The 25,649-nt window shown below is 37.3% G+C and overlaps 1 protein-coding gene and 1 long non-coding RNA gene across 5 annotated transcripts in view; one reads left to right on the forward strand and one right to left on the reverse strand.

Moving 5' to 3' along the window:
• Positions 1-8,528: 8,528 nt before the first annotated feature.
• The window catches only part of znf618 (zinc finger protein 618), a 33,315-nt gene continuing 16,194 nt past the window's right edge, over positions 8,529-25,649 (reverse strand). For 2 of the 3 annotated variants that reach the window (XM_065284049.2, XM_065284050.2), the window contains exons 5-13: positions 25,221-25,268; positions 25,038-25,127; positions 24,868-24,939; positions 24,618-24,707; positions 16,413-16,505; positions 15,086-15,130; positions 14,737-14,814; positions 13,907-14,029; positions 8,529-12,138 (exon numbers count right to left, since the gene is read on the reverse strand). In XM_065284049.2, coding sequence (XP_065140121.1) covers positions 10,607-12,138; positions 13,907-14,029; positions 14,737-14,814; positions 15,086-15,130; positions 16,413-16,505; positions 24,618-24,707; positions 24,868-24,939; positions 25,038-25,127; positions 25,221-25,268 — 2,171 coding nt within the window. In that variant the 3' untranslated portion in view covers positions 8,529-10,606. The remainder of the gene's footprint in view (positions 12,139-13,906; positions 14,030-14,736; positions 14,815-15,085; positions 15,131-16,412; positions 16,506-24,617; positions 24,708-24,867; positions 24,940-25,037; positions 25,128-25,220; positions 25,269-25,649) is intronic. The other variant, XM_065284051.2, reaches the window with a different exon arrangement.
• LOC135774153 (uncharacterized) lies at positions 19,740-21,155 on the forward strand. 2 transcript variants are annotated; one of them, XR_010543656.2, is made up of 4 exons: positions 19,740-20,079; positions 20,193-20,316; positions 20,521-20,693; positions 20,866-21,155. It is a non-coding gene; the product is annotated as an uncharacterized lncRNA (long non-coding RNA). The 2 variants fall into 2 exon arrangements; XR_012336720.1 differs by having other exon boundaries at positions 19,740-20,316.

Raw genomic sequence — 25,649 nt, forward strand, 5'->3', positions numbered from 1 at the left:
TTAATGGGAATATATGTGAATTAACAGGAATTATTGCGAATTAATGGGAATATATGTGAATTAACAGTAAGATATGAATTAACGGAAAAATATGTGAATTAACAGGAATGTATGTGAATTAATGGGAATATATGTGAATTAACAGTAAGATTTGAATTAAAGGGAATATATGTGAATTAATGGGAATATATGTGAATTAACAGGAATTATTGTGAATAAACAGGAATATATGTGAATTAACAGGAAAATATGTGAATTAAAGGGAATATATGTGAATTAACAGAAAGATATGTGAATTAACGGGAATATGTGCGAATTAACGGGAATATATGTGAATTAACAGTAAGATATGAATTAACAGAAAAATATGTGAATTAACAGGAATATATGTGAATTAACGGGAATATATGTGAATTAACAGGAAGATGTGAATTAACGGAAAAATGTGTGAATTAACAGGAAAATATGTGAATTAACGGGAATATATGTGAATTAACAGGAATATATGTGATATAACGGGAATATATGTGAATTAACAGGAATATATGTGAATTAAAGGAAATATGTGTGAATTAACAGTAAGATATGAATTAACGGAAAAATGTGTGAATTAACAGGAAGATATGTGAATTAACGGGAATATATGTGAATTAGCAGGAATGTGTGAATTAACGAGAATAGATGAATTAACAGAAAGATATGTCAATTAACAGGAATATATGTGAATTTACGGGAATATATGTGAATTAAAAGGAATATATGTGAATTAACGGTAATAAATGTGAATTAACGGAAATATATATGAATTAACAAGAAGATATGTTATGTGAATTAACGGGAATATATGTGGATTAACAGGAATATATGTGAATTAACGAGAATATATGTGAATTAACAGGAATATATGTGAATTAACGGGAAGATATGTGAATTAACAGGAATATATATGAATTAACGGGAATATATGTGAATTAACGGAAATATATGTGAATTAACAAGAAGATATGTTATGTGAATTAACGGGAATATATGTGGATTAACCGGAATATATGTGAATTAACGAGAATATATGTGAATTAACAGGAATATATGTGAATTAACGGGAAGATATGTGAATAAACTAGGAACTTGAAAAAAAAATTCCAATTTGCAAATTCATACAGAATTACTGTAACACCCAATTATTACGTTTCTTAAGTTTATTACAAGAATAATGATGTTTATTATGTTTTTGTGTTACTCAACAAAAGACTAAATAAAAGTTCTATACTTACAATAAAATCAGTCAAGATGTAATTTTTAAATTTTTTATTACTTTGCATGCATGTCCTAAATTTCAAAATAATTCCCGTTAAGTTTTCCAATTTGGAATATTTCCAAAAGTCACCAGATTAAGTCCCCATGGAAAGTTTCCGGAAACTTTCCGCCCTTTTGCAACCCTAGTTTGGACTATCTCCACAACAGCATATTCATTTCTACACTTACATCATTTACAGTTAATGAGCAGATGCTTTAATCCAAAGCAACTTTTATCAGTATGTGTGCTCGCTAGCAATCGAACCCATTGACCTTTGCCCTTCCAATCCAATAGTCAACCAAGGATCATCATCATTTATACTGTCATCAGGATATGAACTTGACACATTTCATCGTAGATTATAAAACCACTGACAATATGATGCAGTGCCGTGCCAAATCTATTCAGAGCAAAGCAGACCAAGTCCAAATGGAGAGAGAAAGGGGAAAATGTGACAAATCAAAAAACCATAAAATACAAACATAATCGGGTTGCAGACGTGCTACCAAGACTTCACAAATATACTTAGGAGCAAATGGGTGATTCTCACGAAATCCAGATTTAGAAGGTGTCCAGCATCAGAATTTTTAAAAAGCCCCTTAAGCCAGTTTGTTTTGTTGTTGCACATATTAGATTAAGGTCTGAACTTACTATAACCATTATTTTATTATTATTTCATTATTTATTATTATTAGAGGATTTAAAAAAATATTTCCTACAGAATTATTTACATTTTTTAGATTATTAGCAACATGATATTACATTAAATATATGCATTCACAAACTCATGTTTCGGTAATGAGAACTAAAAAGTTGTCTAGGTACAATGACAAACAAAATGTCAACTTTTATCTGGAGAGAAAAAATAAGAACTGCTTACCTGGTAGCCATCTTGAGTGTCACAGTCAATTATGTCCCTTCAAACAATTTTTTTGTTCCTTGAGGGTTTACACAATGATTGAAAATTGTTGCAGAGGATGAGAAAATTGGTCTTGGACACATTTATATTCCTTATTATTGTTTCTACATTTACCAATGATCACCAAATACCACATGTTTCTTTACGGTAAATGTTTATAGTATAACATGCACTGATGCTTTTTATTTTTTTATTATAAATATTTTCATGTCAAAGAACCCAAATCCAGTCATGGACACGTTGCGGTAATAAAAGGTAATAAAAACTTCCACTTAAATGTGGAAAAAAAACTACAAAATTGGTTTGTATGATGTCATTTCAAATCATGCAGTAGTACATGAAGAGATGTTTGTAACTGTATGCTTCTTATTTGGATAGCATTTAGTTTTTTTATCAAAATGTTTCATGACACCTCATAAGTTTAATTTCACGAGAATCACCCAAATGTGTCATTTCATATTGTGCACAGACTTTGAAAATGATCAGCGAAATGAGTTTGAAGTTCTGGTGATAATGACCTCTAGTGGAGTTTGCAGGTGTAAACAAGAATCACTAAATACTACTTATGCAAGCAAGCCAGACAGACAGACGTGGCTAGTCTCCTAAAAAAAAAGAGAATTGTATCTCATCAATCATGCCACAAGTTGGATCCCATTAAAGGTTGTTATGTCAGAAGCATCATGTTTTAAGAGTTATTGCAATTTATGAAGTAATAATTAAAATAAGATTTCTTTCTGTTTGTCAGAGGCTCCAAAAGACTTGGTGCTTTTTGATAGCCTGAGGTCATGGGGTGTTATTGTATGAAGATGTTTTAAAAATCCATCTCTGTGTTGTATGAAAAAAATAACACCAGGGTAGGTAAATACTTTTCATCTGGATCTAGAGCACGCTTTTACCAAAACATGACGTAAGGGGTTACAAGGCTACGTGTTGTTTACTGGATTATGTAACCATTCTCAAAACAAACATGGCACACTATGGTGTTTGCGATCAGCTTGAATTCATTTTATTTAAATTTAAGAGCATATAGCTGAAGAAGAGCACCGCTGCCAGAGGAACATTTTTGGCCCACAGAGCAGACGATTTAAATGCATGCAGACAAAATTCCAACGCGCTAGACACAGGACATTCATCAAACCAAACATCAACCCATCGAAAAGTGAATTGCGATGACAAGTCAAGAATTCGGAAGCAAGACTTTTCCAATATTTCATTCAGCCTCTGCATTCAGATGAAACAAATGTCCTGTGATCTTCAGCCACTTTGTCAATCTTTTGATGAAGCTGCTAAAGCTAGCCAACACAACGTGATCTCCATCCCATCTACATTCATAAACCATTCAAACTTTCAAAGGAGTTTTTTGCCAAACTGACCTGCGGTGACAGAAATCATATAGTCTGTAGATCTGATCTCTTCAGGCTTGCTGAGACTGCATGTTAAAGACATCACAACATGAACTGGCTGATTTTTATAACCATGATTGATCTGGAACCATCATAAAAGACTAAACCCATCAAAACGCATTTTATTTATCTCAACGGTTATATCAGATTATAAAAGAGAAGGATGATAACTCAACAAAAGATCAACAGCTCATATAAGCTTAACACTGATCATCTCCCAACCATTTCATCAGTCAATGTTCGTACAATAACTGAATTCAGCGTGGAGTAACCATCTGAAGACCTCTGTGAGGATATTGTGCTATAAATCAAGAGCTCCAATGATGGATGATAATATTAAGATGCCAAAACTTTCGTTTCCACTCTGGATAACATTACTTTATGAATTTTTTTCTTTTAGGTAGAGAAATGTGAGTGTGAAAAGGTATATATACAGTTAGGTCCATAAATATTTGGACAGAGGCACATTTTGTGTTAATTTATTCCAGTTAAAGTCATACAATAAATATTGGCTTACAGTGCACACTCTCAGCTTTATTTAAATGATATTCACATCCATCCTTCAAAAGTCATGGGACAGTTGACTTAAAAGCTGTTTGATGGACAGGTATTGTCTATTTGTTAAATAATTTCCTCATAAATGACAGATTTAGAGTTTAGAGAGTAAGGTTTAGAGTTAATTTTAGGTGTGGCATTTGCATTTGCAATCTGTGGCTCTGAACCCTCATCGTGTGGCTCAGGGAGATCTCCGTGCAAGTGATACAGACCATATTTATGTTTCAATAACACAACAAATCCATCAGAGAGATACATTAAGAGTGTCCAGATCAACAATTTGGTACATTCTGACTAAAACAATAACACAGTGCGAGCTCAAATCCTTCAACCAATTTGGATGTGAATATCCTTTAAGTAAAAGATTACAATTATCTAATCAACCAATCACATGGCAGTTGCTTCAATGCATTTAGGGGTGTGGCCTGGTCCTGAACTCCAAACGGAATGTCAGAATGGGAAAGAAAGGTGATTTAAGCAATTTTGAGTGTGGCATGGTTGTTGGTGCCAGACGGGTTGAGGGTCTGAGTATTTCACAATCTGCTGAGTTACTGGGATTTTCACACACAACTATTTCTAGGGTTTACAAAGAATGGTGTGAAAAGGGAAAAATATCCAGTATGCGGCAGTCCTGTGGGTGAAAATGCCTTGTTGATAGTAGAGGTCAGAGGAGAATGGGCCGACTGATTCAAGCTGATAGAAGAGCAACTTTGACTGAAATAACCACTCGTTACAACCGAGGTATGCAGCAAAGCATTTGTGAATCCACAACACGCACAACCTTGAGGTGGATGGGCTATAACAGCAGAAGACCCCACCGGGTACCACTCATCTCCACTACAAATAGAAAAAAGAGGCTACCATTTGCACAAGCTCATCAAAATTGGACAGTTGAAGACTGGAAAAATGTTGCCTGGTCTGATGAGTCTCGATTTCTGTTGAGACATTCAGATGGTAGAGTCAGAATTTGGCGTAAACAGAATGAGAACATGGATCCATCATGCCTTGTTACCACTGTGGTGGTGTGTAATGGGGTGGGGGATGTTGTCTTGGCACACTTTAGGCCCCTTATTGCCAATTGGCATCGTTTAAATGCCACAGCCTACCTGAGCATTGTTTCTGACCATGTCCATCCCTTTATGACCACCATGTACCCATCCTCTGATGGCTACTTCCAGCAGGATAATGCACCATGTCCCAAAATCGAATCATTTCAAATTGGTTTCTTGAACATGACAATGAGTTCACTGTACTAAAATGGCCCCCACAGTCACCAGATCTCAACCCAATAGAGCATCTTTGGGATGTGGTGGAACGGGAGCTTCGTGCCCTGGATGTGCATCCCACAAATCTCCATCAACTGCAAGATGCTATCCTATCAATGTGGGCCAACATTTCTAAAGAATGCCTTCAGCACCTTGTTGAATCAATGCCACGTAGAATTAATGAAGGGCTGAATGCAAAAGAAGGTCAAACACAGTATTAGTATGGTGTTCCTAATAATCCTTTAGGTGAGTCTATATATATATTTTTTTTTAAATCAGTTTAGAATTTCCAAAATGTAATGATGAAACTATGCTTAATTTGTATTAAAAGTCTGAAATAATTGTTACATTAAGTCACTTTGTTACAAAATCAACTTCAGTTTGAAGGAGAGATGCAATAAAGCCGGCGAGTCTTCTGTTTCCTGTTTTCATTAGACAGCTGGATGGAGTAAAATTGAAACACATGTTTGACAAGTCATAATAACAGAGCTCTACTGTTCAATAAAAAAACATTTAAAACTGCAAAGCAAAGATTTTGCTGCCACCTGGTGTCTACTGATGTTAGTGCATTAGAAACCTCACACTTTCCCTTTATTCTATTTGCGTGACCTGTCAACTACTGCAGAGCCCTTTAGTAAGAGAACTGCGGCAGAAAAGACTGTGAATGTGATGAAATGGGTTTAGATGAATCAAATAACTTCATTCATTGATGCGTTTGTAGTGGATTATTTCTCATTAAATTACTTCTTGTAGTGCAGTGGTTCTCAAACTTTTTTGACATTTTATAAAATACATTAATTTACCATAAATTCTGTGTATTTAAATCTCAGATAAATAAGGCTGCTAACCAACGTAATGTATCATCCTAAGACCTGTGTAACTGGAACCTGTTGTACACAAACGTGGACATTTACACTGCTTCATGTTCGAAGAAAAATATTTGGTTATTATATTAATTGGTTCTTCCTAACCCCAAATAGCTGAAAAAAATCTTAAAAAAAACAAAACAAAGCTTGGGTTCAAATTTTAATTTTTGTAATGTTTTATGTCATGCATTTTTATTTGGGTGCCCGAAAGGATGCATTATACACAAGGGGGCCACACACTGAAAAAACCACTGATCTAGATGATGTTAGTAGAAAACGGGTCAGGCTAGGAATGGCTGAGGATAACGTTAGCAACACATAACAAACCACCAGCAGCCTTTTAACGGTAAATTTAATTTTCTTAATGCAGATTTATCCATTATTGTGTAATTAGAGAAACAGGAGGGAGTTTCCCCTAAAACATATAAAAAATTCTGTCATCGTTTACTCACTCTCATGTTGTTACAAACCTATATAAATTTCTTTGAGATCTGATGAACATGAAGGAAGATATCACGAGGAATGATTGTAACCAAACCATTTGTGAGCCCCATTCACTTCCATAGTACTCCTTTTTCCTACTATGGAAGTGAATGGGGCTCATGAACAGTTTGGTTACCAATATTCCTCAAAATATCTTCATTTGTTTTCATCAGAGACATTAATACAGGTTTGTAACAATATGAGAGTGAGTAAACGATGACAGAATAAAAATTTTGGAGTGAACTATCCCTTTAAGCCTCATTCCAGACTAAAACGCATGTTTGAGCTGTCTTAACTAAAACCAGCGTGCACTGATATATCTAAAATGCCATTATTTTGTCTCAAGATGTTTTTGTGAGGTTTGTTTGTACTTAAATATTTTAACATGACTAAGGCCTAGTCCTGGATTCATCTAAACCAGGGTCTCACCTTTTTGTGAGCAAGGGTGACCACAATGGATAAAACATTACTTTTTAAATATAGTCTACTCAAACTTTTTTGTTTTACTTAATGAATAAACATATAAACAAGTCAAATAAAATCATCGTCTAAAAGGTTAACATGCATAAAAGAAGCCAAGCTTATATAAAAATACGTAATAAATAAATTGTGCTTTGGTGGGCAACCCCCAGACCCTGTGCGGGCAACCAGGTGCCTGCGAACATCATGTTGGATAAGACTGATCTAAACCCTGTCAAGGAAATCACTCATGTTTTATATATAACATGGTGTATTTTTCTTTAAACTCACCTAAACATGACATATCCAAGTGTTATCACTGTTATTTCAAACCAGTATGATTAACTTTCTTCATAAGTTTACCTTGGAGAGAGCATCGTCAAACTTCACAAGTCTCTTTGTATCAGAGAACACAGTAAATTAGGGCTGCATAACAATTAATCACAACTAATCATTTGCAGAATAAAAGTTTTTGTTTCCACCATAAATATTTATTTTAATAATAATTTATATATAATAATTTAAGAAATATTTACATGTGCATATACATTTTTATATTTATTTATAATCTATATTATGTACTTAATATATACATCTATTTTTTTCTTCAAATTATACCTGCACGTTTGTGTATTTATATATAATTATTTATCACAGCACACACACACAAATATATATAATTAGTTGCAATAAATCATTATGCAGCCCTACGGTACACTGCAAAAAATGATTTTCAAGAAAAAAAAACGCTTGGTATTTTTGTCTTGTTTTCAGTAAAAATATCTACAAATTCTTAAATAAAGATGCTTTTTCTTGATGAGCAAAACGACCAAAGAAAATAAGTCTAGTTTTTACACCAAAAATATCAAATTTAAGTGATTTTGTGCATAAAACAAGCAAAAAAAATCTGCCAATGGGGTAAGCAATTTTTTTCTTGAATTTAGGATTTAAGAAAAAGTTTTTTGCTTACCCCATTGGCAGATTTTTTTGCTTGTTTTATTCACAAAATCACTTACATTTGATATTTTTGGTCTAAAAAATAGACTGTTCGTTTTGCCCATCAAGAAGGAAATCTTAATTTAAGAATTTGTAGATATTTTTACTGAAAACAATACAAAAATACTAAGACATTTTTTTCTTGAAAATAATTTTTTGCAATGTAAAGAAAACAATACTTCAGGGCAAACTCTTCCCATAAGTAAATGCAGTTCATTCATATTTCAAATTAGTACTCATGTAAGCATTAACACTTCAAAATAAAGTGTGAAGAAAGCAAACGTGTTGATGTTTGAAGATATTTTATTCTCACAGCACATACTACAGGAGTAAATATATATTCTCAGAAGAGCGCAGTGTACTACTGACAGTTGATAAGGAGAGAAAACTCTATCATCAGTCATGTTTATAAAAATAGTGTTGTTAAAAAAGTATAAATTAGACCTACAGCTGAAACAACTTAATACACAAAACCAGAAAAAAAAATGCCTGTCAAAGACAAACGCAGACGGGACTGAAACAGGAAGAAATCAAACCCTTCTCGAGCAAACAGAAAGAGGAATATTAACAACCGTGTCGTATCCATAAATAAACAGTGTTTTATACTTTCAGATTAGTATTTGTCGACACACTGCTGCATTTCATGTTCTACAAACGTCCACGTTTCCCCAGAGACACACGTTCGTGTGTTCGTCCAGAAAAAAAAAGCCTTCATGAAATCTGTCAGAGTTTATCAAAATATCTAAAATGCTTGAATAGAAAACAGAGGTAAGATGTTTGGAGATTTCTGAGATACTTCTGCCCTCTTGTGGTTAGAGAGAAACACAACGATATTCAACAGCAGCCGTCTCTGAGCCCCGGTTATCAAAGCCTCATTTTTTTTTTACATTTCTGCACATGCTAGCCGGTATCGTCATCTTTATTTGAAGGATGCGAGACCGCGCATCCGACCACATGCTTCCTCGCTTGACGGCACTTTCCGTTCTGTGGATTCCCGCCAGCTAAAGATATAAACTCTTATATTGTCTGCATGCATATCTGTATAATCACACAAAGATGTTCAAGGCATTACGAGACAAACTATATAATACTAATCACATCTTTCCTTTGAAAAACTACTGGAAAATACTCTTATTTTATCATGGAAGTGAAGTGCCCGTTCACTGAAAAGCTTCAGAAACAAAATGTTGTTTCAAGGCAGAGGACAAACATGTGGTCGAAACATCAATGAGAAAGCAGAAACCGTATGCAATAACTTTGCTATTCATTATTCACAATGGCAAACTATACTTTTTTGGTCCTAAACGAAGGTTTCCTCTAATCTATTAAAACTGCTGCTGATAAACGAGGACGATACCGATGAAAGAAATCCAGTGCATAAAAAAATAATCATGAAATATTCGATTAACGTTAACCTCTCGACGTCAGAAAATCCCTTCAAACTAAGCAGTTAGCTGCCTCTGTTCACGGAGGTTTGTACTGGGACAGTGAGAGACCATTTTTACATTACATAGCCCTATTACCAGAGATACTCCATCCAATATTCATCTCGACGAGCCGATATGAATAAATCAAAGCTAAATGAAACCTTTGGGGTCCAAGTGGCTGTTGTAGGTATTGCAGGCAGTATTGTAATAAATAAAACCAACGGCTGCTACAAAGGTGCAAGGCATTATTCTTGAAAGTTGAACCTGTGCTACTGAACATGTTATTGCGACACTATCGTGAAAACTGACAAAACAATTCATAAATTATTAGAAAGCATGTGAGTTCTGCTGGCCATTTAACACGCTGACGGAGATTAACCGATTAACTGAGATCACTGGATCAGAGGTGCGAGTGGTCCATCTCAGACTTAAAGCCTAGAGTTTCATCCGCCCACTGCGAAACCGCTGACGAGAGGTATTCGAGCTGTCACAGCAAAGAGTGTCTTTGTGATTTTCGTAAAGGCGTAATTGCAAAAGAAAAACAAACAACAAATGGCTTTAACCAAGTACCCCAGTTTGTCGTCATGGACATAAACAATCCACCTGCTCTAATCCGGATCCGTTCCACAGAAAGACATGACGGATGGATGGCACGCAAACTATTAATTTTATTTCATCTACGTGGTTGTTCAACTGAGACGTTAAAGTCAGAGGTTTGCATCTGTGGTGCAGAGCGCTTTTTCATTGTGTTGCCAAGTTCGTCTCAATTGGCATTTGTTGATGAATTGTCAGTGTATGTTTTCTTTGTAAACGTCTATCACACACCCATTGTTCGACTCTTGGTGTTTTTTGGAAGGTGTGAAGTGATGCATCTGGTTTAAAACAGAATCAGAATTGATTTCAAACAGTCTATGGTGCCATAAGCCCTGAGCCACCTCAAGCAAAATTGCTCTTGAGGAAGACCAGTTTATTCATCTCCTCCGCATTGACCTGCTGCTTTCTCTTCATGGCTAAAGCTTGCTCGCAGATGTTCACGCATTCTCCGTGCACAGCTACAGCGGGTACGGCCAGCAACCACAACGCCAACTTCGACAGTCTGGGGTACCTGTCCATCACCGAACCCCAGTACTGTAACAGGTCACCTGTGCCATTAAACAGTGGTTCACCGAGATACTGGAACAGTTCTTTTCGTACCTGAGGCTCCTCGGGGCTGCACGACGCCCTCTCTAATCCACAATCCACACGGCCGCGCTTGGGCGCCAAAGGTCCGTCTGCATCCCGCTCGTCCACGGCTGCCCCTCCGGATCCGCCGCTTCCCGCTTCTCTCATGTTAGCAGCCATGTCGCACACTCGCGAGATGATGTCCTCGTGCTGATAGGCCGGGACTGGGCGAAGCTTCATTTGAGGGTCCAGGATCATTGCGACTTGATGGACGCGCTCTACTTTGAAGTTCTCCTTCAGGGCCTCGAGGAAGTAGTGGCACAGCTTACTGCCGGCACCGGCCTCGCCAGCTTTGGAGGTGAAAAGTTTTTCGAGACGGAGGTAGACGGGGAATACGAGCTGCAGCGTGGGGCAGCGTTCCATGCCGAGCTCCAACGCTGCCTGTCTTAACGGTGCAAGCAAACAAGCGAGCGTGCCGAGGAGGTGCTTGTTGAGTCCCTGCAGGAGTGGCACTGTGCTCTTGGAACGCCCGTACGCTTCGCAGGTGGCCTCAAAGTTCTCGTGAACCTTGAGCAGCGCCTCTGCAATCGGATCCCAGCAGGGTGGAGCGAACGGTTCCTCTGCGGCTTTCCCTTCGTGACTGAAACTGGTTGATGCGGCGATGTCGCGGCACGTGGCCAGAAGCTCGCCTAGTTCGTGGAGCCCACGCGCCTGCAAGCTGCGGCGGCCGAGAACGGCCTGAACCGTGGCGCTCAGAGAGCAACACGCGCAACGGAGACTCAGTCCGCTGCGACCGCAAAAGGCTAACGAAGACAAGCGTGGTTCCGTCACGTACACCGTGCGGATTTCCGACATGACGAACTCCGACAGAACATTCTGGACCCAGTGATGGATCTGCTCGGGACCTTCGCGCAGAGAGGCCTCTTTCAATCCCAGCACATAGCGTTTGAGTCGTACGCCCTCTACTTGATACGCCGTTAGCAAATAGCAGCAGTCGGATCCTATAGTCTGTGAATGACAGGTTACGGCGATGCCCTGGGAAGAGTTGGAACCAAGGGCACAGGTGACTTTCACTTTGACCTGATTGTACATACGGGGAAGCTGCTTGAGAGCCAGTGAGCTCATATCTCCCAAGGCCTCACGGATGGAGTAGGCACCGTTACGTGATCCTGTGTCCACCAGGGTCTGAGCCAGTTTGAGGAAGTCCTTACTGCTGAGAACGCCAAGGAGTCCAAGGTCCACGCACATCACTCTCAGCAAACGTTCTGCCACCTGTTGCCTCTCTTTTTCTGGGAATAATCGGTTTTCTGCAAAAAGACAGAGTCATGAATCAATGAAGCTATCTATCTTCAATGGCTTACAAGATAAGTAACTGATTTAAAAACAAGATTGTGTCTATCAAGACTTAAAGCGAAAGATTTCTAATAGTGAAAAATGAAAATTACCCCATGATTTAGTCACCCTCAAGCCATTCAAGACACATATCTCCATTACCTTTTAGACTAACACAAAGTTATTTTAGTAAATATCCTGGCTCTTTCAAGCTTCTTCAATGGTAAAAAAACAGGTTCATGACTTTCAAGCCCAAAAAAGTGCCTCCATCCTTCACAGAAGTAATGCACACAGCTCCAGTGGATTAATGGGGGGGGGGGTCTTCTGAGGGTAATCGATGTGATTTTTTAAGAAAAATATTCATATTGAAAACTTTAATAACAAGAGATCTGAATCACTTGGACCCTCATGATTCGACTTCGAACTGATTCTTATGCTGCATTTACACCAACCGCGGTAAGGGCGTGAAGCGCGAGTGATTTCAAAGTTAAGTCAATGTGAAGACGCGTTGACGCGCGTCAGGAGGTCCCGCGGCGCGGAAGAGGCGTTCGGCGCGGCGCGGAAGACGCGTTTCCGCCTCTTTCGCGCGTGAAGCTCGGGCGAAAGGCGCGAATTGAGCGTTGTGCGCGGTACGCGCGAATTGTGCTTTTTGTGCATCTTGCGGTTCACGCGAATTTGCGGCTGACGCCCGAGTTGAAAAATTTGAACTTTGGCGGAATTTCGCGCCGCGTTAACCAATCAGGAGCCTGCTTGCTGCTGTGGTGGCAGCCCCGCCCGGAGTCACTCACTCAAGCAGTCACTCGAAGCTATATGACACAAGTTGTTATTTCTATAGTGGAGACAGGAATAAAAAGGACCTCGCTTGGAAGAGTGTCAGTAAGGACTTTGGGCAACTTGGTAAGTTGTAATACACGCTTCACTTTTGAGTCACGTGACGTTTATCTACCCGCGCCGTTTATTTTTCCCCATAGTAAGGTTACCCAATGGTTACCCAATACAAAACTGATAACTCTCTTGATAAATGCACAAGAAACATCAGTCATCTTGCAAACAGACACTCGCACAGCAGTTGCCCCTCCCACAAGAAGCGGATTTTGCTTCGCGTCTACTCCGCTCTACACGCGCGAATGCATCCAAATTGTTCAAGCGGCAAACCACGCGCGGTAGACGCGATTTTGACGCCCAAACCGCGTTTGGTGTAAACTCAGCATTAGGGTACCAATTAGATTCAGAATCAATTCTCGACGTACTAATTAGCATATTATTACGTCATTCCAACTACTTATTTTTTACGGGCATTGCTTTGGTCTCTACTCTGTGTCTATGGGTTCGTCACATTGTCCCTACGCATCATGTGCTATGTACTAGGGATGCAAATCGGACAGTTCATTGCGATACGATACAGTATCATTTATCTACAGAAATACAAAAGCAGCATATGGCGGCTGTAGACGGTAATGATGTCTCTTCTTATGATGTCAAAATTAATTCATACTGACTTACAAAGTGAAAAATAAACGCGGCTTATAGACCAAAAAAAATACGGTAAACAAAACTGACAAAACATATACCGGGAAATATATTGTTACCATAAAATAAAACTAATTTTGTGAAATGGATTTTATCACACCACCCACCACACTACATCATCACATGCAGAATTTTAAGTATTGGCATGCAGTAAATAATAAACTGGGTTTTGAAATAAGTGCGATTGAATTGTGTTGGTGAGCCAGAACTTACGGAATGAAGGGACGTGATTCCTGGGCTGTGCCGGCGGAGGAGATTTCCACACCTGCTCCTGTGTGACTGCAGAGGCCTGGGAGGGTTTAGGAGACTCTCCTTTGACGTGGTTCTCATTATCGGCTAAAACAAAGGATAAGAACAGAAAAGAAATACACTACTTAAATGTTTATTGGACACTTTAAGGAAATAAAGAAAGCAAACACAGACATGTGAAGGAATATGAAATGAATAAAAACAGAAGGCCTTTATGAAACCTGCACATATTTTTCGGCCGAATACATCAGTGTAATGGATTTAAACACTGTAGAATGCATTAAACAGAGCGAAGCCTTGTACAATTAGCCGAATACTTTAATACAGGGTCCACGCATAAACACTTTACACCAATTAATTTTTACGACTTTTGCAATGAATGCACTCACAATAAACAACTTTTGCCTAATGAAATAGTGTAGAGGGAAGCATAACAAGAAAATCATTTTGACAATGCACTTTTTAAAAAATTTCTGACATCCATTTGCTGTTAAAAAGACAACCTGACTGAATAAAACAGTGACAATAAAAATCTGTGGAGCTCCTTCAGGTGCAGATTACACACAGGCGTACAGCATAAATAAATGATGAGGAAAGATGGGAAAATTATTTACTGATCAGACGGAGAAATAAACCGGATATGCAGCGCTCACATCTCGCCCATCTGTCAAACTTTAACCATTGCATTACACCTTTAGCCATGTGCTGATGCAGAAATATGATGTGAACAAAACAGAGAGCGAGTCCAAATTAGTAAAATCTGGAAAGGTTTTGGGTTTTGGTGGCTCACTCACCAGCGTGGGACTGCATGTGCTCCAGCAGGTTGTTGTAGAACTGGAACTGAATCCCACAGGCTCCACACGTGTAGGTTTCTAGAACAAAAGGTCCAGTTTCTCTCTCAGAACACAGCAATGTTCTCACAGCACAGCGTGGAGAGCTACGGTACTACGTACACTACTGCTAACAAATTTAGGTCAGCCACACGCTTTCAACTTAAAGACTATAAACCTGAAATGTTGGAATGCCATGCAATGGCACACAGATGGGCGAAGAGCGAGATCCACTAGCATTATAAACAAAACTGAAATGAAATATGAGAAAAATGATATCACATGGAAAGAGTAAACCGCTGGAAGCACGTACTCTGAGGACTGGGTAGCGAACTGTAGGCCCGGCTGTTTGCAGTATCTGAAAGACAAATAATTGTTTTTCAATGATGTGCACGCTTTTGTTCAGAATGTAATGTTATAACGCAAAAATATTTGAAATACATACAGTATTGTTGGGCAAAAATCATAGGCCACTTTTAGATTTCTGACCCTGGACCACAAAACCAGTCAACCAGGGTCATTTTTTTGAAATAACAAATAACTTTCCATTGATGTATGTATGGGACAATATTTGGCCGAGAAACATTTTAAAATGTTGCAAAAAAATCTAAATGTATTGAGAAAATCATCTTTAGTCACCTTTTTGAAATTTTGCATCCACTCATAGAATATATATTTTTATATATATATTTACAGTAGGAAGTGTACAAAATATCTCCATATAACATGATCTTTATATGTGTTTGGCATAAAAACCATACAATTTATTGTTGGCTATTGCTACAAATATACCCGTGCCACTTAAGGTTTTGTGGTCCAGGGTTACATTTGTTGTTTTTGAAATGTTATATTGAGCATATATAATTATTTCTTTATTAGAATATTACTAGAAAATACAGGAAATTTGTATGCAGCAATAAAATATTTAGTGTGATCTCTTTTTATGCTTGAGCAATAGCAGGAACATCAGGGCTCTACATAAAGGACTGCTCAACAGCCCGGGGTCAGCGTGAGAGACGCTCGGGTGTTTTTTTAACCCAAGCGACAATGGTAAAAAAAGAAAATAAGAAACCAATAAATAAAATGACACAAAAAGATGTACTGTATAAGTCTACAGGAATGACTGGCGTATCATATGCATGCAAAATTGGAATTTGGCGTACATATTTGCACGACTTTAACACTGCGTGCAAATTATATGCATTTCATGAGAATGGGCTCAAAAACTAGCTTTATTTTTTTCTAGTCAGATTTAAGAATTTTTAGCTATTTTTACTGAAAACAAGAAAAAAATAAGTAAGTAAGAAAGTCATTTTGCAGGGCATACATCACTTTTAGATGATCTATAAATCTCAATTTCAAAAAAATGACCCTTATGACTGGTTTTGTGGCCCAGGATCACTTTTAGTAAAAGAAACATTAACTAACATTAGAAGTGCAGTAAGGAAAATAAAATGAGCACATGTAAAGTCATTAAAAGTCACAGCACATAGTCTGGTCAGTGCTACACACAGGTGCTAGAGATCTTTGACTGTGTGAGCAAAGGCCAAACTCTACCAGTGTCAAATATGCCAAAGTTGAAAGATGTCATGTTGCAAAACACCAAATCCCAAAGTATAACTCATATTAATGTCACTTACCACTGGAGTTCTGAGAATTGTTGATGTCTGCACGACTGGACTGAGCAGGCGGGCTGGATAACTTCCCTTCCAATTTAAGGCTAAAAGGTCCTTCTGTGAAGACAAAAATCAATGGTTAAATGATTTACACTATGAACCCTTATATTATGTCGGAAAAAAAACAATTAACCTGTGATTTTATTCTTGAAATTTTGTGACTCTGTCTCATTTATGGCCATGAACATGCATACAAAGTTTGGGCACGCTGATATGTTTTGAAGTGTATGCAAATAACATTGTAACAATTTTGATGTTCGGGGTCAATATGACCCGTATTTTTTTGTTCCAATGCAACTGTACAGACCCAAATTAAATATTTGTTTTCAGTACATGTTGCTAAATTGGTGTTTCACCATCCTGAAATAGGGGTAAAATTCTTCTCCTCACTCTTTTCAGTACTAAAAAAAGACTTGGATGGTAAAAGTGAGCTATTGTTTCTATTTACAATGTATATGAAATACTACTCAAGTTATCTTTTTCTTCCAGACATTTTGTCACTTTTGAACATGCATGCAAAGTAAGGATACACTGATGTGTTTTGAAGTTTTTTTAACACAAATATTGATTTTTTTTTTACGATTTTGATGTTCGCAGGTCAATTTGACCCATATTTGTTTGTATATACACAAATTAAACACTTTTATTGCGCATATGTTGGTGTTTTACTACCCTGAAAAGGTAAAAGTGAGTTTTCCCTTACTATTTTCAGTACTGATAAAGACTTTCTCAGATACAGAAAAGTAAAAGTGAACTATCATTTCTATTTTCAATGTATATGAAATACTATGTAAAGCAGATGATTTCAGACCCACAGAAAATTCAGAGGTGAATACAGGTGATGCCAGTTGTGCCCCACAAAACATGACACCAAAACAAGCACCATGTGTGTAAAATGCAAGAAGTCAGAAAGCGTGCTTGATGTGTGCACATCATGTCAACAGGGATTTGATGAATTTGTATAATGAGCCTCAAGAACAAAAGATGAGCCTGTTTAGGAAAAGAAAAGCTTAAACAATTTAATATTGCTGTAAAATGAAATTATTACTTCTTGTTTTTCATAATGTGATATCTAGGGGTCATTGAACACAATACAAGGGTTAAAGCTGAGTCAAGGCCATGTTTACAGACAAAATACTTCTCTCTAGTAACGTTATTACAGGACACGAAGGAAATTTAATTTAGAAGTTTTAAACTCCTTCCACAAAGGTTTTGTGTTATATTCCAAAATTAAGCCCAAGAGACAAAATCTGGAAAATATCAAAATACAAAACAGGATACAAACAGGACCTACAATGTTATTTGTAGTTAAAAAAAACCTGAAACTTTATTTCTCAAGAGCATCAGCAGTGAATAATCGTAGACATGCAGATTGCATTATTCTTGCTTTTGTGATATTGTGGTCATGTGTTTTCCCTCCATAAATAATAAATGATTAACTACCATACAACAGACTTATACAAAAGTAGACTGTTGATTGTTTTATGTTTGTATTTTATGTGACCCTGGACCACAAAACCAGTCATAAGTCGCACGAGTATATCCGTAGCACTAGCAAGAGCCAAAAATACTTTGTATGGGTCAAAATTATAGATTCTTTAAGTGCCAAAAATACTTAGGATATAAAGTAAAAAAATACCTTAAGTAAGTAAATATCTTTCCTACCATTAATATATCAAAAATGTCATTATCATTAGTAATATGTGTTGCTAAGGACTTCATTTAGACAACTTTAAAAGGCCATTTTCTCAATATTTAGATTTTTTGCACCATCGAATTCCATATTTTCAAATAGATGCATCTCTGCCAAAGATATATCCTATAATAACAAACCATACATCAATGAAAAGCTTATTTATTAAACTTTCAGAGGATGTATAAATCTCAATTTCAATGGTTTTGTGGTCCAGGGTCACATATTTTAAAACTGCCAAAATCCTAAAGAAAAAACTACTTTAGAAAGTAAATTCACTGTCTGTCCCCAAAAGCATCCTCATTTAATTCACAGTTACCAATAAAGGGCATCATTTCAGTTCATAGTCTTAACAGGACATTTATGGCATGGGTTATTGTATAAACAAATAGTTTTGTATCCCAAATTGAGTATTCAGGCCACATAAATCAGTGCTGTATGCGCCAGCTGTGAGACTGTCATTGAAATGAATGAGATTGTTAAGGGTTTGTGTCCTTCAGATTTTATAGACCTCACTGGTTTCAAGTCCCGTTTTGCAACCCTTTTACTGGAAAATGTCAACTTACAAAACACGACATCAGTGTGAGGTCTTAACTAGGGATGCACCGAAATGAAAATTCTTGGCCGAAACTGAAAATGAGGAAACCGAGGCCGAAAAACCGAAACCCCGAAATAAATTATTATGCCAATTATTAGTACAAATGCATTTATGGCGATCACTGTGTACTAACTTTACTAGGGGTGAGTGACAGATCACAAAACTCATGGTTCAGATCACATTACAGCACTGTAAGCAATTGCTGTAAATTAACAGCCAATTTTCAACAGTAAAATACTGTTTTCATGTTAAACAGTTTAGTACTGTAGTTAGCAATGCATTGTGGGCTGATTAAATTGGAGCAACAAGACAGAGGCCCTCAACAGTAAGTTGATGTTTTAAATTACAGGACAATACAGTATTTTCTCGAAAATGCGTGTTGACTGGGGAATTTGGAGCACGGTCAGAAGCTAAGAAATGTTAGTCTTATAAATTGAAGCTAGCCTATTACTTTTGGTCAATTTTCTTTAAAAAATACAGATATAATTTGCCATTAACTCCTGGATGGAATTTCGGGAACCATTATTTGGATAGGAGATTTTCCAGAAGAGGACGTAAAATTTAGATGATGTGCTGCACATCGTCAAGTGTTCTTCATCAAATTGATCGGGTCTTGCATCTACAAATGAAACGGTAATTCAAATCTTATTCATATTGCCAAGAATGCTTGATATCAACTGATAGAAGCTTATCTTGCTAGGGATTTAAACGTGTCATCTAACAGTGAGGCTTAGATTTGAATAGCCATAACAATATTACTTTTACTTCTGAATTTAAGAGAAACAACACTTATTAAATAATTTATTTCAACCAAACCATAGGATTATATGAACATCGACTAACCGAGATGGTTTTGTTGAGTTTTATTTTGTTTGTGTTGACCTTAATGAAAAGTGTTTTACAAACAGTTAACAAGAAAATAAAGCTAATTGTAGCTCGGTTAAAGTTGAACTTTGCATTTTTCTTTTTAAACGCCAAATTGGTGTAAAATATTGTCTTTCTGGACTCTTTGTGAATGCAATGTGTGTACTAGTTTGTGGGAGTACTACTACATATGTAAAAAGAGAGGTGTAAATTATTTTGTGGTTTAAAGGATGCTGCATGTAAATTGTTACCCTTTAAATTTTGGATGTTTGATTGTAGGTACTTCAGAAGCCTACCTCGTTCACATCTTGGTTACATTCCACCGAGTGTTTACTAATTATTGTCCTTTTTATAAATTTTCTTCTTAAAAATCTTATTATGGTAAGGATAATGTATTTGTTCCCTTCAGGTGTCTGCCACTGCAGTTGATGTTGAGACAACTCTCAGTCTTCCTGCAAGTCCTCGCCTGATACCTGGTAATATACATTTAATTTAGATTCATTGATAGAAGCATTGTATATCTTATCGGCCATTCATCTTGAGTTTACAAATGTTTAAACAAAGTAACAAGTATTTCCATGTTGTTAAGTTTTAAGGGCATCACACCAACATTTGCAATTGGACTTGCTGCTATGTTTGCAACCTACTACATTTTCAGCCTTCAGTATCAAGATGAGACAGCCTGCCCTGTGGAATTCAAAATTAATGTGTTTGTATGTTATGCATAAAATGGAATTATCCCTTTACATTTCAAGCCTCAACACTTACACACCTACACACCTACACAACTACACACACGCACACGCACACACACACACACACAGGGTATAGACTTTTTTATAACTCCATTTGATGTCATTAAATCCACTCAATTTGTGCAATGAAGACAAAAAACAATTAATTGCTTTTGATTTCAGGCGCTTCATTGATATAAATCCAGAGAGAGGGACAAATGCCAAAATCATCAAGCAAGGTTGTCTCTAAGAAGAAAGGTGTGATGGTCCAGAAGTCGTCTTCTGCAGTCAAATACACATGTGGCCATGCTACTGAAGAATCTCCTTGACTTTTTAATGAAACTTCATATAGATCTGTGAGTATATACGGTAATCTTTTTCTCATTGTTTTGACAGTCTGCCATTGCCACAATTAGCCACAATAGTACTGGTATTTTTTACTTCATAAGCATTAGCTTGGAGTTTATACTTTACATTCGTGATTGTTTAGTTTATTTATGAGTATGATTGTTTTTTGTTCTTTGACAGTGGCAGCACTGGAATAATGCTGCAGAGAGGAACAGCAGCTATCAAAGTGATGATCGTCTCTTCATCCACAAGAACTAAGATGTAAAAACACAAACCTACCTCACAGGACAATTTTAAGAGGTAACCTGCAAGTCTAGCTTGCAGTGGCACAGGTGCCTACCCTACGGTTTCATCCTAAATGTTTTTATGCTTATTATTGATACATCCTGACAAAATGTTCTACTGTACTATAATAGTTTCAAAATGGCCTTAGGTATGTTTTCAAACTTATGTCTTAAATAAAAAAGTAAACTATAGGTTAAGCCCTTCACATTTGGTAAGGATTAGGGGCAGTCTCTGACGATCAATTTAAGAATGTTAAGTTTATTTCCATAGTCTAAAGCAGGAGTGGGGAACCCTGGGTCCTGGAGGGCCACTGTCCTCCAGAGTTTAGTTCCAACCCTAATCAAACACACCTGAATTTAATTTTCAAGTGATCCTGAAGACTCTAATTTGATATTTCAGGTGTGTTTAATTAGGGTTGGAACAAAACTCTGCAGGACAGTGGCCCTCCAGGACCAGGGTTCCCCACCCCTGGTCTAAAGCAAGACACTACTGTTTCTGTTTACTTCTAGAAAGCTCTTTTCAGCATTGTCCAACTGGATTTATTTTCTTTACTTTTTTTGTAGTCATGTTGACATAGACATTGCTCTTTGAAATAAAGGTGTTTGATTTGGAAGTTTTTGTTGCTTATTTTGCATAATATTCACAATAATGCATATCTTAAGCAACTGTCTTTAGCCCTGGGAATTCATTGGCAAGTTCATTGGGAGACAGATATTTTAAATATCAATGAAGAATTTTTAGAAACTGCTAAATTGATGTTATTTCTAATACAGTAAAAAATGCTGCATATTTCTGTGATTGTTTGGAAATTACAATAATATTGTTTAGGTTGTTCCTTTAACCTAAACAATATTATTTTAGTTTCCAAATAAATCACAGAAATATGCATTTTTTTTTTTACTGTATTAGACGGTGAAATCATTTAAGAGTGTGACTACAGAAGTATTCTGTATTTCTGGTTTACAGACTACAACCGTAAAGTAATTTTACGTATGAATACTGTAAAAATAACGGTATACTGCTGGCGTCTCTGCTGCCAGCTCTTTACTGTTAATTATATAAATACAGAAAAATACAGTTTTTCTAATTTACAGACTACTACCGTAAAGTCATTTTACGTATAAATACCGTAAAAATAACAGTATACTGCTGGCGTCTCTGCTGCCAGCTCTTTACTGTTATTTTACAGCGAAATTTTTTACAGTGAGTTTTTGAGGCACGGATCGGATTATTTTTCAGATCAGCAAAAAGGGGGTGGGGAAAATCTAATAACAAATAAAGAAATTACAAACATTTATAAAAAAGAACAAAGCTGCACATTAATAAGGTCTAACATTAGCATTAGGTACAGAAATCGAATTAAATGAGTCATAACACTGTCTTTATTGTATAAATTAAATATATTATTATTTTTAGAGCTATTTGTCTCTTTGTTAGACTTAAGGGCGATTTATAGTCGTGCGTAGGTCCTACGGCGTAGCAGCGACGGCGTAGGTTCCGCGTCGGTTTTCATTTATACTTGTGCGTCGCCGTCCGCGTCGACGTGCAAACACACGCGAAACCGCTGGTTGGCAGTAATCACGCGTGTAACCACAGTAGCAGCAGAAGTCGTCACAGAAGAAGAAGCTAAGCAAGTTAACCCACAAACGAAGAAGAAATAGCAACTTGTTGTGTATAATTTGAGAAGACCAGCAATGATGGAAGTAAATAAACAGCAAATTATGTTTCAGTTTGAGTTAAATCCCTCCTCAACTTGGCTCATCTTTGTTTTCACCGTCTCAAACGGAAATACCTATGACGCAGTTTTTTTACCTGACGGGAGGGGTTCTGGTGGACCAATCACAGCGCTTACGGTCCGCGTAGAGCCGACGCGCTGTTAGAAATTTTGTGAGGTGCGCGTCAGGCTACGCAGAGCTACGCACAGGCTACGGATAGCCTACGCCGTAGCTACGCCGTAGGACCTACGCACGACTATAAATCGCCCTTTAAGTAGGTTAATTGAGGTTACTGTCTTTTTAAATAAGCAGAGACTGGTTTATGACTGTAATCTATACATACACTTAAGACATAAACAAATGTTTTTATTAGAAAAAGAATACTTTGAAGATTATTTTGTTTATATGTGCCCTGTCAATAACAGAAAGATTTTACGTTCGCTTGTTTGCATCTCACTCGTGTGTGCACTATTGAGGGCACTTAAACGCGCGCGCACACAGAGAACGAAGGCGAATCCCAAACAGCACAGCATAAAAACGTTACGTTGTTTTTCATTGCTTTATTCGGCACATGTATGTTAATGGACTATACAGTATGAGACACATTTGCGCGACTCTCTCTAAAGTTTACACATCAAGAGTTCTGATCTTTGAAGAGAGTACTCACTGTGATGATCACGTATGGACCGGACACAACCGCATGTGCCTCTGTGCGTACTTTAGCGCCTTTTTGCGAATAAATACATCCACGCCGCATACATGTTGCTTCAGACAAGCACGTGCAGGTCGTGGTTTCTGTTTGCGTCATCAAAACATTTCGGCCGTATTGTTTCAGTGATAAAAGTCTTTCGGCCGAAAGTCGAAAATGCTCTTTTGGGCCATTTTCGGCCGAAAATTTTCGGTGGCCGAATATTCGGTGCATCCCTAGTCTTAACTGAGAGTTGGGTTATGGGTTGGGTTATATGTACAGATATACATGTACGGCAGATAAAAGCATTTTCCCTGCTATCAACATCGTTCGATTTTTAAAAACCGGATTAAGAACAGGACTTCAGATCATAATTTGAAACAAGGAGTAAAAAGCGAAACTTTAAGTATATTTTGGTAAACGCAGGGTGCGACAAAAAAAAAAAAAAAACATTTTTATTTATGAAAATTTTGTATGAACCACGTGCTTACATTGATTATTAGGGATGCTCCGATCGATCGGCCGCAGAACAGTATCGACATTAAATAACTCGATCGGTACTCGCTAAATTTGCAGAGAAAGCGATATAAGGGGTGGGGGGGGGTGTGGATAACCCCCCATTCCCCCAGCAAATCGCACCACGGTTAGACATCATTCTGAGTAATCGAATGTGTACATTTTTGTATTACTAAAACTTGCCAAATTGCTTTGCAATGACTTCGCCAACTGCAAAGATTAGAAAGTCAAAATCTTATATATGTTTGAAATGTAATCAAATATGTATGAAATCACCTAACATGACTCAACCACAATCAGCCAATCACAAGCACACATCATCCATAATCAACCAATCACAAATGTGCTTTGCAATCTCCCTGCAATACAACCTTAAAATGAAAAATGTGACGGATTTCCAGAGCTCATTAGGAATAATCAGTCATTCTGAAGCGAATAGAAATTTAATTCTGCTAGCATCGCTGCAGTCCCTGACCCATTTCTATATTTCCAGCATACTTTAAATAGCTTTCAATGTCAAAGTCCTGTGCATATTCTCACTGCAGGAGTAAGAGATAAACGAGAGGAGACTCCAAGGACAAAGATAACAAGAGCAACTTTACAGTGAACACGTCTGCAGGTTACAGAACAGAGAAATTATTCGATAACAGTGTGACCGTGATCTTCATACCGTATGTTCTGCTTGCCTGTGCATTAATATGTGAATCAATATAAACATCTGCACTTACTCATAGGAGTGTGAAGAGCCACATGTTCCTGGTACGGGTTGAAGTATTTATATTGTTTTCCACAAAACTCGCACGTGTAACTTCCGGTTTCTTTAGAGAACAAAATACAGTAGTAAGACAACAGCATTACATCACCACAACATTTTGAGTATCTGACACAACCATCATCTCAAATTTACATTACAACATAACTGCAGGATTTTTTTCTCATCTCAAAGGAAAATCAATGTTTTTGTGTCGAGGTTCTTACTTGGTCCCATTTTTTGGAATGATTCCGGTTCCTCTTTCAGATCTTCCACAGGAATCACATGATCATATGGATCTGGTCAGGATGACAGAAGACGGAAACAATATTAGCAGATATTCAAGGTTCATCTTTCAAACATGATTTAGATATAAATATTCTATGAGAAAATGTACCATCAACTGCGTGGAGGTCTCTGTGCTCCTGAAAACAGCTGTAATACTTGTATTTTTTCCCACAAACGTCACACGTATAGCGGAAAGAACCTAAAGTGTAAAACAAAGACTATGAACTCATATTTGCTACACGATAAAGTTTTCTAAATCAGGTTTTCCAAATTTGTTAAAAGATCTACTGACTATTGATTCCTATTGATGCTCCTTCACCTGAGGTGGCACCTTCTGACTCTAAACACCAAGAAACAACAGAAAATATAGAAACATACACTCAATACATCTAACAGCTCTGTAGGTTGTCATATAAACAGAATTGAGTCTTAAAAAGGGGACATTTCACAAGACTTTTTAAAAAGGTGTAAAATAAATCTTTGGTGTCCCCAGAGTACACGTGAAGTAGACAATCTAGATAATTTATTATAGCGTGTTAAAATTGCCACTTTGTACGTGTTAGCAAAAATGTGCAATTTTTGGGTGTGTCCTTGAGCTGATAATGCAAACACTGATCACCATAATGGCGGTTTGTTGAAATTGAAACTCATTTGTGCTGTCCATTATTTCTCGCTCCCTCACTCTCTCTGTGCTAAATGGCAGTCCCCTTCTGACATCACA

Source organism: Paramisgurnus dabryanus, chromosome 5, assembly GCF_030506205.2.
Source record: "Paramisgurnus dabryanus chromosome 5, PD_genome_1.1, whole genome shotgun sequence".
Classification (NCBI taxonomy): Eukaryota; Metazoa; Chordata; class Actinopteri; order Cypriniformes; family Cobitidae; genus Paramisgurnus; species Paramisgurnus dabryanus.